General features: G+C 42.8%; 1 protein-coding gene across 2 annotated transcripts in view; it reads right to left on the bottom strand.

Moving 5' to 3' along the window:
* The window catches only part of tbc1d15 (TBC1 domain family, member 15), a 57,710-nt gene extending 44,796 nt beyond the window's left edge, over positions 1-12,914 (bottom strand). Inside the window, exons 1-2 of one of the 2 annotated variants that reach the window (XM_080191191.1) lie at positions 12,856-12,914; positions 3,700-3,795 (exon numbers count right to left, since the gene is read on the bottom strand). In XM_080191191.1, the coding sequence (XP_080047317.1) occupies positions 3,700-3,795; positions 12,856-12,873 (114 nt within the window). In that variant the 5' untranslated portion in view covers positions 12,874-12,914. Of the gene's footprint in view, positions 1-3,699; positions 3,796-10,967; positions 10,988-12,855 lie in introns of those variants that run through there. The other variant, XM_080191190.1, reaches the window with a different exon arrangement.
* Between the last annotated feature and the right edge of the window lie 234 nt (positions 12,915-13,148).

Raw genomic sequence — 13,148 nt, forward strand, 5'->3', positions numbered from 1 at the left:
ACAGTACTCCAAGTGCGGCCGCACCAGAGTTGTGTACAGTTGCAACATGACGCTGCGACTCCTAAATTCAATCCCCCTACCAATAAACGCCAAGACACTGTATGCCTTCTTAACAACCCTATCTACTTGATTCCCAACTTTCAGGGATCTATGTACACATACACCTAGATCCCTCTGTTCATCCACACTATTCAAAGTCCTCCCGTTAGCCCTATACTCAACACATCTGTTATTCCTACCAAAGTGAATTACCTCACACTTCTCCGCATTAAACTCCATCCGCCACCTCTCGGCCCAGCTCTGCAGCCTGTCCAAGTCTTCCTGCAAACTATGACACCCTTCCTCACGACCTACCACACCTCCGACTTTGGTGTCATCAGCAAATTTACTAATCCACCCAACTATACCCTCATCCAGATCATTAATAAAAATTACAAACAGCAGTGGCCCCAAAACAGATCCCTGAGGCACACCACTCGTAACCGAACTCCATGACGAATATTTACCATCAACCACCACCCTCTGTCTCCTATCTGCAAGCCAATTCCTGATCCAATTTCCTAGATTACCCTCAATCCCATACATCTGCATTTTCTGCAGAAGCCTACCATGGTGAACCTTATCAAACGCCTTACTAAAATCCATATATACCACGTCAACTGCCTTACCCCCATCCACCTCTTTGGTCACTTTTTCAAAAAACTCAATAAGGTTAGTAAGGCACGACCTACCCGCTACAAAACCATGCTGACCATCTCCAATCAATTCATTACTCTCCAAATAACTATAAATCCTATCCCTAATAATTTTTTCTAAAACCTTGCCCACAACAGAAGTGAGACTCACCGGTCTATAATTCCCGGGGAAGTCTCTGTTCCCCTTCTTAAACAATGGGACAACATTCGCTAACCTCCAATCTTCCGGTACTATACCAGAGGCCAACGACGACCTGAAGATCAGAGCCAGAGGCTCTACAATCACTTCTCTTGCCTCCCAGAGAATCCTAGGGTAAATCCCATCCCGACCAGGGGACTTATCTATCTTCAATCCCTCAAGAATATCCAGCACATCCTCCTTATCAACTATAATACTGTCTATTCTACTCCCCTGCAACCCAGTGTCCTCCTCAGCTATATTCTTGTCCCCCTGCGTGAACACCGAAGAGAAATATTGGTTCAATGCCTCTCCAATCTCTTCCGGTTCCACACATAACTTCCCTCTGCTGTCTATAACTGGCCCTAATCTTGCCCTAACCAACCTTCTGTTCTTGACATACCTATAGAACGCCTTAGGATTCTCCTTAATCCTATCAGCCAAAGTCTTCTCATGTCCTCTTTTAGCCCTTCTTAACTCACTCTTCAACTCCCTCCTAGCCAATCTAAAGTTTTCTAGTGCACTACCCGAGCCCTCAAGTCTCATCCGAACATAAGCCTCCTTTCTCTTTTTAACCAACGAATCAACTTTTTTAGTGCACCATAGTTCCCTAGCCCTACCAATTCCTCCTTGCCTGACAGGGACATACCTATCACAGACTCGCAGTAGCTGCTCCTTGAAAAAACTCCACATTTCGGACGTTCCCAGTCCCTGTAATCTCCTAGTCCAACCTATGCTTCCTAATTCTCTCCTAATGGCCTCATAATTACCCTTCCCCCAGCTAAAACTACTGGCCTGAGGTTCATGCCTATCCCTTTCCATCACTAAGGTGAACGTAACCGAATTGTGATCACTCACCAAAATGCACACCAACTTCCAAGTCTAGCACCTGGTCTGGCTCATTTCCCAGCACCAAATCCAATATAGCCTCACCTCTAGTTGGCTTATCTACATACTGACTCAAAAAACCCTCCTGCACGCTTTGTACAAAAACTGACCCCTCTAACGAGCTAGAGCTATAGCAATTCCAATCAATATTAGTAAAGTTAAAGTCCCCCATAACAATTACCCTATTACTTTCACTCCTAACCAGGATCGTCTCCGCAATCCTTTCAACCTCTCTAGAACTTTTAGGAGGTCTATAAAAGACTCCCAACAGGGTGACCTCTCCTCTCCTATTTCTAATCTCCGCCCATACTACCTCAACATACAAGTCCTCATCAAACTTCCTCTCTGACACTGTGATACAGTCCTTGACCAATAATGCTACCCCTCCCCCCCTTCTACCTCCTTCTCTACTCCAACTAAAGCATTTGAACCCTGGGACCTGCAACAACCATTCCTGACCCTGCTCTATCCATGTCTCTGAAATGGCCACAACATCAAAGTCCCAGGTACTGATCCACGCTGCAAGTTCATCCACTTTATTGCGAATACTCCTCGCATTAAAGTATACGCATTTCAAACCCTGCTCCACCCCAGCCCCACGATGCCGTGCATTGCAGTCCCCATCTATGTCCCCCTCACTTTCACCCCCTCTACTCAGGATCCCACCCCCCCTCCGAATCAGTTTAAACCTCCCTGCATAGCCTTAGCAAATTTACCCCCCAGGATATTGGTTCCCCTCTGATTCAGCTGTAGACCATCACTCTTATAGAGGTCCCACCTTCCCCAGAACAAGCCCCAATTGCTCAAGTACCTGAACCCCTCCCTCCTGCACCATCCCCTCAGCCATGAGTTCAAACTTTCCCTCTCTATTCCTCTCTAAACTATCCCGTGGCACAGGCAAGAGTCCGGAGATAACCACTCTATCAGACTTGGCCTTTAGTTTCCACCCCAACTCCATAAATCTCTGCTTAATATCCCCTTCTCTTAACCTCCCTATGTCATGCGTCCCCACATGAACTATAACTTGGGGTTGATCTCCCTCTCCCCTAAGAGTCCTGAATACACTCAGACAAAAGCTCCACTCTCTTCGAGAGAATGCACTGAAGGACTGAATGCATAGGAAATGTGATTTAATACTCAGTCCCTGCAGCAGACTTAGGACCGAGTTGAAGAGGAACTTCTTCATCCAAAGGATTGTGAATCTGAGGAATTCCCTGCCCAGTGAAGCAGCTGAGTGTTTTTAATTCCTCAGTGAATGTTTTTAGAGGATAGATACATTTTTGAAATGTAAAGGAATTAAGGGTTATGGTGAGTGGGGTAAATGGACCTAAGTCCACGAAAAGATCAGTCATGATTTTATTGAATAGTGGAGGAGGGTCAGATGGCCTACTCCGAGTTCTTATGTTCTTCCTTAATTTCAGCAATGCTTCAAATGCATGTGACCTATTGGAAACATACGTGAATTTACTTTATGAATTCTCTACCCAGATTGGCTTGGCCAGGAGTCAGTTGCAGGTTGGTAGAAGCAGCACTGTTCAAACTGATGTCAGTCAACATGAATTCGCAGGAACTACAATCACTTCCAGGAATGTTGATGCCTAAGAGGATTAACAATCAGTAGCAGCCTTGGGGTAGCAAAATGGTAACAAGATATGCCCTGAGATATAATGACGTCTAATATGAGCTTGGGTTTCAAGAGTTTTCATTTCAGTGTGTAGTTTATAGAGTGAAAATGCTGAGCTGGTTCTTGGTGACTCTGTTTTCATGCAGTCTTCATCACAAAGTTAAAGCAGATTTTTGAAATTATGACTAGCACTTTTGGATTTGGCACTGCGGAAAGCAAAGGAACGTTTGCTTTGTGCACTCTAGTCCAAAACCAATGTAAATCTTTTGGTTATAAAGATGCAACTAGGAAAACAAATTCAGTGGCTGAAATACCTTATCAATCAATCTCAGTATCCCTGGAAGCGTATCTTGCTCACCAATTCTTTCAGAACATGAATGAATGAACACTCCATCTTGTTCATATACAATCTGGAAAAACAAAGGTGGAAGAGAATTTTAAGTTAGTATTTAGTTGAAAGCATCACCTATAAATAAAAGGCTGTCTTGTCCTTCAAATCAATAGCTTTATAAATGTCCAGAATTAAGCCAAATGTTCATCAGTTGCAAAACTGAGTTAAACCGTACCAAATGGGTGCTTGGTTCAAATGAGTTTGAAGGGGCCATTGGCATTTCAGATGAGAAATGAAAACTAAAATGCTGCCTGATTGTTCAGAGAGGCATAAAATATCCCATGGCAGGATTCAAAGAAGAGCAAAGAACTGTCCCAGCATCGTGGCCAACATTTATCCCTCACCCAAATACAGCAAAACAAATTATCTCGTTATTGCTATTTGTGGGACCTTGCTACATGCAAACTGTCTCTTGAATATGTCTGCATAACAACAGCAATTTTACTTCAAAATAATTAATTGGCTTTGAACCACTTTGGGATATATGTGGGCAGGTCAGACATTACATGTATGCATGTTGTAAATGTTAATTTGTTTGGTTCATGTGAAACTTACTGATGCTGATAGCCAAATGACTAGTATGATTTCTCACCAATGCACATTGCATTACATCAATGTATTTATTATCTGGCTAACGTAACATAATTATACAACTGGACTAAAATGGCAAAATACTAAAGATAAATTACTGAACCTTTCCAAAATAGTACTCTGCAACTAAATCTCAAATAAGAAAAATGAACTCCATATAGATCAAGCACATTGCTATTCAGTTCACTTGGAAAACAGTAACATACCAAGCAATTTCTCAAGAATTTTAAAACATTTCAAAATACCATAGAGTTATAAAGGTTTACAGCATGGAAACAGACCCTTCAGTCCAACTTGTCCATGCCACCATCCAGTTTTTACCATAAGTTAGTCCCAATTGCCCGCATGTGGCCCATATCCCTCTATATCCATCTTATCCATATAACTTCTTTTCAAGAAAAGCTTACAAAAGGTTCAGGAAGCTAGGTAATGTTAGGGATCTACAGGACTATACGACTAGTAGGAAGGAACTTAAGAGAGCCAGAAGGGGTCATGAGAAGGCCTTGGCAGATAAGATTAAGGAAAACCCCAAGGCATTCTACAAGTATGTGAAGAGCAAAAGGATGAGATGTGAAGGAATAGGACCTATCAAGTGCGATGGTGGGAAAGTTTGTATAGAACCAGTAGAAACAGTAGAGGTACTCGATGAATACTTCACTTCAGTATTCACAGTGGAAAAGAATCTTGGTGGTTGTCGTGCAGGCTTGCAGCAGACTGAAAAGCTTGAGCATGTTAACATTAAGAAAGAGGATGTGTTGGAGCTTTTGAAAAGCATCAAGTTAGATAAGTCAGGGATCTGTTCTGGGACACACTTGTTCTTTGTGATCTTTATAAATGACCTGGATGAGGAAGTGCAGGGATGGGTTGGTAAGTTTTCTGATGACACAAAGGTTGGAGGTGTCGTGGATAGTGTGGAGGGATGTCAGAAGTTGCAACAAGACACAGATAGGATGCAAGACTGGGCGGCAAAGTGGCAGATGGACTTCAACCCAGATAAGTGTGTGGTGATTCATTTTGGCAGGTCAAATAGGACGACGGAATATAATATTATGGGTAAGACTCTTGGCAGTGTGGAAGATCAGAAGGATCTTGGGGTCCGGGTTCACTGGACGCTCAAATCAGCTTCGCAGGTAGAGGATGTGGTTAAGAAGGTGTATGGTGTACTGGCCTTCATCAATCGAGGAACTGAGTTTAGGAGTCGGGAGATAATGCTGCAGCTGTATAAGATCCTGGTCAGACCCCACTTGGAGTGCTGTGCTCAGTTTTGGTCGCCTCACTACAGGAAGGATGTGGAAGCCATTGAAAGAGTGAAGAGGAGATTTACAAGGACGTTGCCTGCATTAGGTGGCATGCCTTATGAGGATAGGTTGAGAGAGCTTGGTCTTTCCTCCTTAGAGAGACAAAAGGTGAGAGGTGACCTGATAGAGGTGTATAAGATGTTGAGAGGTAGTGATCGAGTGGATTCTCAGAGGCTTTTTCCCAGGACTGAAATGGCTGGCACAAGAGGACACAGGTTTAGGGTGCTGGGGAGTAGGTACAGAGGAGGTGTCAGGCGTAGGTTTTTCCACTCAGAGGGTGGTGGATGCGTGGAATTGGCTGCCAGCAGCGGTGGTGGAGGCAAATTCAATAGGGTTTTTTTGAGAGACTTTTGGATAAGTACATGGGACTTTGTAAGATAGAGGGTTATAGATAGGTCTAGTAGGTAGGGACATGCTCGGTGGAGGGCCTGTTTGTGCTGTAGTTTTTCTATGTTCTAACTGCCTACCATTTTCAATTATATTACACCTCCAGCACTCACACAGTTCCTGGAAGCAAAACTGAAATTTGTATTATACTTTCCCCAACATTCTGTGTATGTAGTGGTGGTTCTCTAGCCGCCAAGTGTTTGGTCCTTCTTTGAATAAAATCAAGCAGACTACTAATTTTTCAAATCCACAGAAACCCAGCAATAAAATGTTTCTCCTTTTTTGCAATTTGAATGAACATAATAAGAACATATGAACACAGGGATGTGCAATTTCTACCATCTAAAGTCAGTAAACTGTGCCTTTCTCCACTAAGAAGAAACAAAAGATTGACATAATCCAACACCAACCCTTGTATTTATGTAGCACCTTTAACATAATAGTGTTCTTTCGGAGTTCTAAATCTATAAAATAAGGAGATAGAAGTGTGGATGAAGTCAAAGTGGTACGTTGCTTAAAGGAAAGAGAGACAGAGGGGTTTAGGGAAATAATTTCAGAGCTTAGAACCAAGGCAATTGAAGGCACGGCACCAATGGAGGAGTAATTAAAATCAGGGATGTTCAAGAAGTTAGAATTAGAAGGGTGCAGATATCTCAGAGGGTCAAGAGGCTGACAGAGATTCCAGAGATATGCAGTGAGAGGGCAGGGCCATTGAGGGTTTGAACACACGCATGACATTTTTAAAATGCTGATGTTCCTTAACATGAAGCCAATGTAATTCATCAAGCACAAGGGTGAACAGCACCTGGTACAAGTTACAACATGTGCAGAAATGTTTTGGATAATTTAAAATTTCTGGAGGGTATGACCCTGAGTGCATTGGAATAGTCAAGTCTAAAGGTAACAAAGGGTTTCAGCAGCAGCTGAGCTGAGACAAGAGTTGATACAAAGGCTGAACTAGGTGACCTTAGTGATGGCACAGATAGATGGTTAGAATCTCACCTTGGACTCAAATATGACAAGTTGCAAACTTTGGTTGAGCCTCAAACAGTTGTCAGTGATGCGGGAACAGAGTTTGTGGTGGGATCTGAAGACAATTCACTCTTCTCTATTTAATGGGATGAAATTTCTGTTTATCCAATCCTGGATATTGGACATGCAGTCTCACAAATTTGCAACATTGGAGGGGATGACAAAAGTGACATAGGGTTCATTATTGTCAGCATACATATGGAACCTTATGATGTGTTTTCAGATGGTGTCACTGAAGGAAGACATGTAAATGTGTAATAGAAGGGAAACTTGAACAGATCTTTAGGAGTCACTAGTAGAATTGGTGTGCAAACTAGAAGTGACTTTCTGAATATGCTTAAATTAATGGATGGGACCAGGCAAGTACAGCCCCAGCTGGTGGGCAGTAAAGAGACATTAGACAAAGATGGTGTGATCAGCCATGTCCAAGGTTGCAAAGAGGTCAAAATGATCAAGGGTGGGTAGCTTCCCTTTGACACAGTCACTTAAGGTGTCTCTGTGACTCTGATAAGAGCCATTTATGGACTGTGGTAGAGGTGGAAACCTGCCTGATGTAATGCACACGTGGAGTTCTAGTAAAGGTAGGTCTAGATTTTGGAAGCAACTTGTTGAAAGATTTTGGGGAGGAAAGGGGGGTTGGAGGTGGGGCAATACTTTATCAGGGCGGAAGTTTCAAGGGTTGGTTCTTGATGAGAGGAGCAAAAGAGAGGGAACAATTTGCAAAAAGAGGGAAATATTAATACCATGTGTGATGAGAGCCAGGAAGTGAAGATGTGTAATCAGCAAATTAGTGGAAAAAGGGTTGAGGCAACAGGAGATGGATCGAATGTAAATTCTGTACAAATCAGGAGTAGGCCACATGGCCCCTCAAGCCGGCTCTGCCTTTCAATAAGATCACGGCTGAACTGATTTTAACCTCAGTTCCACATTTTTAACTACCCCCAAAAATTTTTCATTCCCTTGCCTGTAAATAATCTATTTACCTCTGCCTTAAAGATACTCAAAAACTGTTTCCACCACCTTTTGAGGAAGAGAGTTCCAAAAACTCAGGATCCTCAGAGAAAGGTTTTCTCATCAGTCTGATATGGATGACTCAGTATTTTTATACAGTGATACCTAGTTCTAGATTCTCCCACAAGAAGAAACATCTTCTCCACATTCACTCTCTCAAAACCTTCAGGATCTTATATATTTCAACCAAGCCACCATTTACTCTTCAAAACTCTAGCAGGTACAGGCCTAGTCTGTCCAGTTTTCCTCAATTCCTGCTTAGCTGCACAGGTGTTTGGCTACTCAGCAACAGAAGTTACTATATATGCCTTGTTCCATAAGTACCACTGGTGCATGGTTGTCCAAAAATTTGAGAAGAACTGTGCAATGAAAGAACTGTCTGGGAATACAGAACATAGAACACTACAGCACAAACAGGCCTTCTGGCCCACAAGTTGCACCGGTCATATCCTTACTTACCAGGCCTATCTATAACCCTCAATCCCATTAAATCCCACGTACTCATCCAGGAGTCTCTTAAAAGACCCCAACAAGTTCGCCTCCGTCACCACCAATGCAGCCGATTCCACTCACTCACTACCCTCTGAGTGAAAAACTTACCCCTGACATCTCATCTGTACCTACTCCCCAGCACCTTAAATCTGTGTCCTCTCGTAGCGACCATTTCAGCCCTGGGAAATAGCCTCTGAGAATTCACCCTATCTATACTTCTCAACATCTTATAAACCTCTATCAGGTCACCTCTCATCCTTGTCTCTCCAGGGAGAAAAGACCTAGCTCCCTCAACCTATCCTCATAAGGCATGTCACCCAATCCAGGCAACATCCTTGTCTGGGAAACAAATAAATTTTAAAAGGAACATTGAGTTCATCTTGTCCATGCAAGCAGAGAGGGTACAGAGGGAGATAGGAGTGGAACTAGAAAATGATGCAAATCAGAGAGCAAGGTGGTGGAAGAGAACCTGCGGAGAATTCAGGAAGATCAAGTTGTCGTCTTTTCAGCCTGCACAGTGTTTACCACGGACTGTCAAGGAACACACATAAAATTCCCAATAAAGCGCATGTTCCTAAAGTGTTTAACAAATTTAATGTTCATATCTAGGATTTATCCACCAATTCAGTAATAACACAAAACACATCTTTACAAACCTCCAGTTTAAGGTTTATTTATTAGTGTCACAAATTGGCATATATTAACACTGCAATGAAGTTACTGTGAAAATCCCCTAGTTGTCACACCCCGGCATCTGTTCGGGTATAATGAGGGAGAATCTAGCATGGCTAATGCACCCACCCAACGTGTAGGAGTACATGGAGGAAACCTACGCAGACACGGGGAGAACACGCAGACTCCACACAGGTAGTGACCCAAAGCCAGGGATTGAATCAGGGTCCTTGGCACTGTGAGGCAGAAATGCTAACCATTGTGCCACCGTGCTCTACATCCACAAAATGTAGACATTCCAAACCAGCTAACATGATACATGGACCAAATAGTCTGTCCATCCTCAATGAAACAGGCAGAAAAATCTCACTCGATAAGTGCAAATTAAAGTGGTCTTCATAGGCCCAGTTGCCAAGTCCCAGGGCTGCTTGTGACCTACAGTTCACAGTTTGGATCCTCACAATCTAACTGCGTAAGTTGGTTAAAAACAGTCTGCCACAACTGGACCACAGTTCCATTATTTCAGCTCATTTTGCAAAAAAGAAAACACCGTTTCCTGTTTCACAATGTTCAAGTCACTCAGATATTTGCTGTTATAATTGTGTACTGTACATGTCTACTCACTTCTCAAAAACTTCCAGGCAATTTTCTGTAATCGCCATTCTATGACAAAATCCATTATAGTAAGTTTCCTTTGCTGTCTGTGGTCTTGAAAAGTTGTTACTGATTTTCAAACCCTTATTTTACTAACTTGCCCTTTCTGAAAAGTTTGCTATTTGAATATCTTCATAATTACTTTGGTTTCAACCTATTCAAGTAAAGCTCTCTTCTTTCCAGTCTAGAACTTCCTAGTTCTATTTCATTTATTCTAAGCTACTCAATATGCAGGCCTTTTTTTCAAAATCAGGTTATAATCGATTCAATAATTTTGTATTACTTCACTTCAACAAGTTTCGCCTCAATTTTCTGTGCTAGTTCAACCTGCTCGGATGATCATCCATCATAATTTTTATCTCATCCAACATCAGGCTGTTTTCCATGTTATTTACACATTGTGCACTATCCATCTATTCATTGTGCAATTTGCTTCCAGTAGTAGTTGACAATTCACTGAGAAGTTGCACAACTTTCAGACAAACTGTAATTCAGACAGCAATAAAACAAAGATCAATTTCAGCTGAGTTTTACACTAAACATGTTCTTTAGATTGCCCCAGAGTTTTATATTTCGAAAGTCCATGCATAATCAACACATGAATTGTTTATTAACAATAACAAGTGGAAACAGCGAAGCTTCAACAAAGCTGATGGTATTCTTGTCTTTTCAACTTGTAAAATGTTTCAAAATGCTTCACAGGAGTATTAGCAAAGAAGTCACAAAAGGAGATATTAGGACAGTGTGGCTACAAGTTTGGTCAAAAGAGAGAGATGTAAAGAAGTTAATTAAAGAAAGAAAGAAAGAAAGAAAGAAAGAGTGAAAGCAGAAAGGTTTCAACGTGGAATTTCAGCAAATTCCCACCAATAATGAAACAGTGAAAATCAGAGACATTCAAGAAGCCAGAATTGGAGGAGCACAGAAATCTGAACAGGCTTGTTAAGGCTACAGAAAGGTCAAGGATGTGCTGTGATTTGGAGAGAAGGATACTTTAAAATTGAGGACAATCACAGTAAGCCAGGGAAAAAAATAAAGTTTTACATTAATTTCTTACCAATCTGCAACAAATGTAAACACTAATTGACATTTTTTTTCACAAAATTACATTTAAATGCTAAGTGAGCAGCACAGTGGTTAGTACTGCTGCCTCACAGTGGCAGGGACCCAGGTTCAATTCCAATTTCTGGTCACTGTCTGTGTGGAGTTTGTACGTTGTCCCCATACATGCTCAGGTTTCTCCCAGGTGTTCGGTTTCCTCCCATACTCCAGAAACGTACAGGTTAGATTGATTGGCTATGCTCAATTGTCCGTTGGTGTCGGGGGGAATTAACAGGGCATATACGTGAGGTTCTGAGGATGGGGTCTGGGTGGTGCAGGTTTTATGAGCTATATGACCTTTTTCTGTACTATAAGGATTCTATGAACTATTAAGAATCGGTATAACAGATCTTACAGCACAGAAACAGATTATTCAGAGCAATTAATCAATGTTTATGCTCCATAAGTCTCATTCCACCCTACTTCATCTTGACCAACTAACTTAAGCTTGTGTTATTTATTGTCCCAAGTAGGCTGACATTATCACTGCAATGAAGTTACTGCGAAAACCCCCTAGTCGGCACACTCCAGCACCTGTCTGGGTACATGGAGGGAGTATTTAGCATGGCCAATGCACCTAACAGAAAGAAATCCCGCATCACCAGTTTAAAGTCCAAACAGGTTTATTTGTAGCAAAAGCCACAAGCTTTCGGGGCAGCCTGTCCCTTCGTCAGGTGGCTGGGAGTTCTGATCATAAAAAGGATACAAAGACACAAACTCAATTTACATGCATAATGATTGGAATGTGAGTCTTTACAGCTAATCAATTCTTAAAGGCACAGACAACATGAGTGGAAAGAGCTTTAAGCACAAGTTAAAGAGATGTGTACTGTTTCCAGACAGGAAAGTTAGTGAGATTTTGCAAGTCCAGGCAAGTTGTGGGGGTTACAGATAGTGTGACATGAACCCAAGATCCCGGTTGAGGCCATTCTCATGTGTGCGGAACTTGGCTATCAGTTTCTGCTCAGCGACTCTGTGCTGTTGTGTGTCATGAAGACCGCCTTAGAGAGCGCTTACCCAAAGATCAGAGGCCGAATGCCAATGCCTTTAACTTGTGCCTAAAGCTCTTTCCACTCACATTGTCTGTACCTCTAAGAATTGATTAGCTGTAAAGACTCACATTCCAGTCATTATGCATGTAAATTGAGTTTGTGTCTTTGTGTCCTTTTTACGCTCAGAACTCCCAGCCACCTGACAAAGGGACAGGCTGTCCCGAAAGCTTGCGGCTTTTGTTACAAATAAACCTGTTTGGACTTTAAACTGGTGTTGTGGGATTTCTTTCTGTTTTACCCCAGTCCAACACTGGCATCTCCACATCAATGCACCTAACCCCATACCCTTTCTCCCTCCTGAACTTACTAACGGGAAGGCTACATCCTCAATGAATGCAGCTGCCAACAAAAAAAGGCGTACAAAGCGAATCCAAGTTAATGGCAAAAGAGAGAATGAGTGTTCGCAGTTGTTAAGCCCTTCAAATGGAAATCTTGCAGCTCCATGCCTCTGACAAACTGCCCCCGCCCCCCCAAACAAGATCCAGGGGAGTAAATGGCAGGGGGGTGGGGAGCGAAACAGCAGAGTGCCAGCCTTCAGCTGAAGCCAGCAGGTGCTGCATTCGTGGCATATCCCCCCGGTGACAGGTTGTCAACACAGCCCAGCCTCCTGTGGCACTCTCCAACCTGCCCTGACGCTCTCTAAAGCCGAGATACATTTTTAAAAAACCCTTTTCTCACTCACTAATCAAATCAGCGCGGAAAATATAATTAATCAATCAAAAATGCTGAAGACGGAAAGGGGCCGATTTAAAGAATAGGGGTGGGTACCAAACGGAAACACAAACAATCTACCTTGCCCGCCGCCGCCATGTTGTTGCTGCCGCTGGTGACGGCCGCTGGTCACGTGCTTCAGGAAGTGCAGCTGCGCGCGCATTGCCTCCCCGTTTCCCCCCCAACCCCGCAATTGCCAATGACGGTCAGGCGGCAGCAAGATGAGATTTCACCACTCCCCCCCACCTCCTGCCACCCGTCCTGCAGAAGCGGGACAGCGACCGCACCCACCCCCTTGGCCACTGATGGCAATGGCAGGTTGATTACTGCAGATGCTGAAAATCTGAAACCAAAAGACAAAATGCTGGAAAATC

This window comes from Carcharhinus amblyrhynchos, chromosome 6 (genome assembly GCF_965287045.1).
Source record: "Carcharhinus amblyrhynchos chromosome 6, sCarAmb.v2.hapA, whole genome shotgun sequence".
Taxonomy (NCBI): Eukaryota; Metazoa; Chordata; class Chondrichthyes; order Carcharhiniformes; family Carcharhinidae; genus Carcharhinus; species Carcharhinus amblyrhynchos.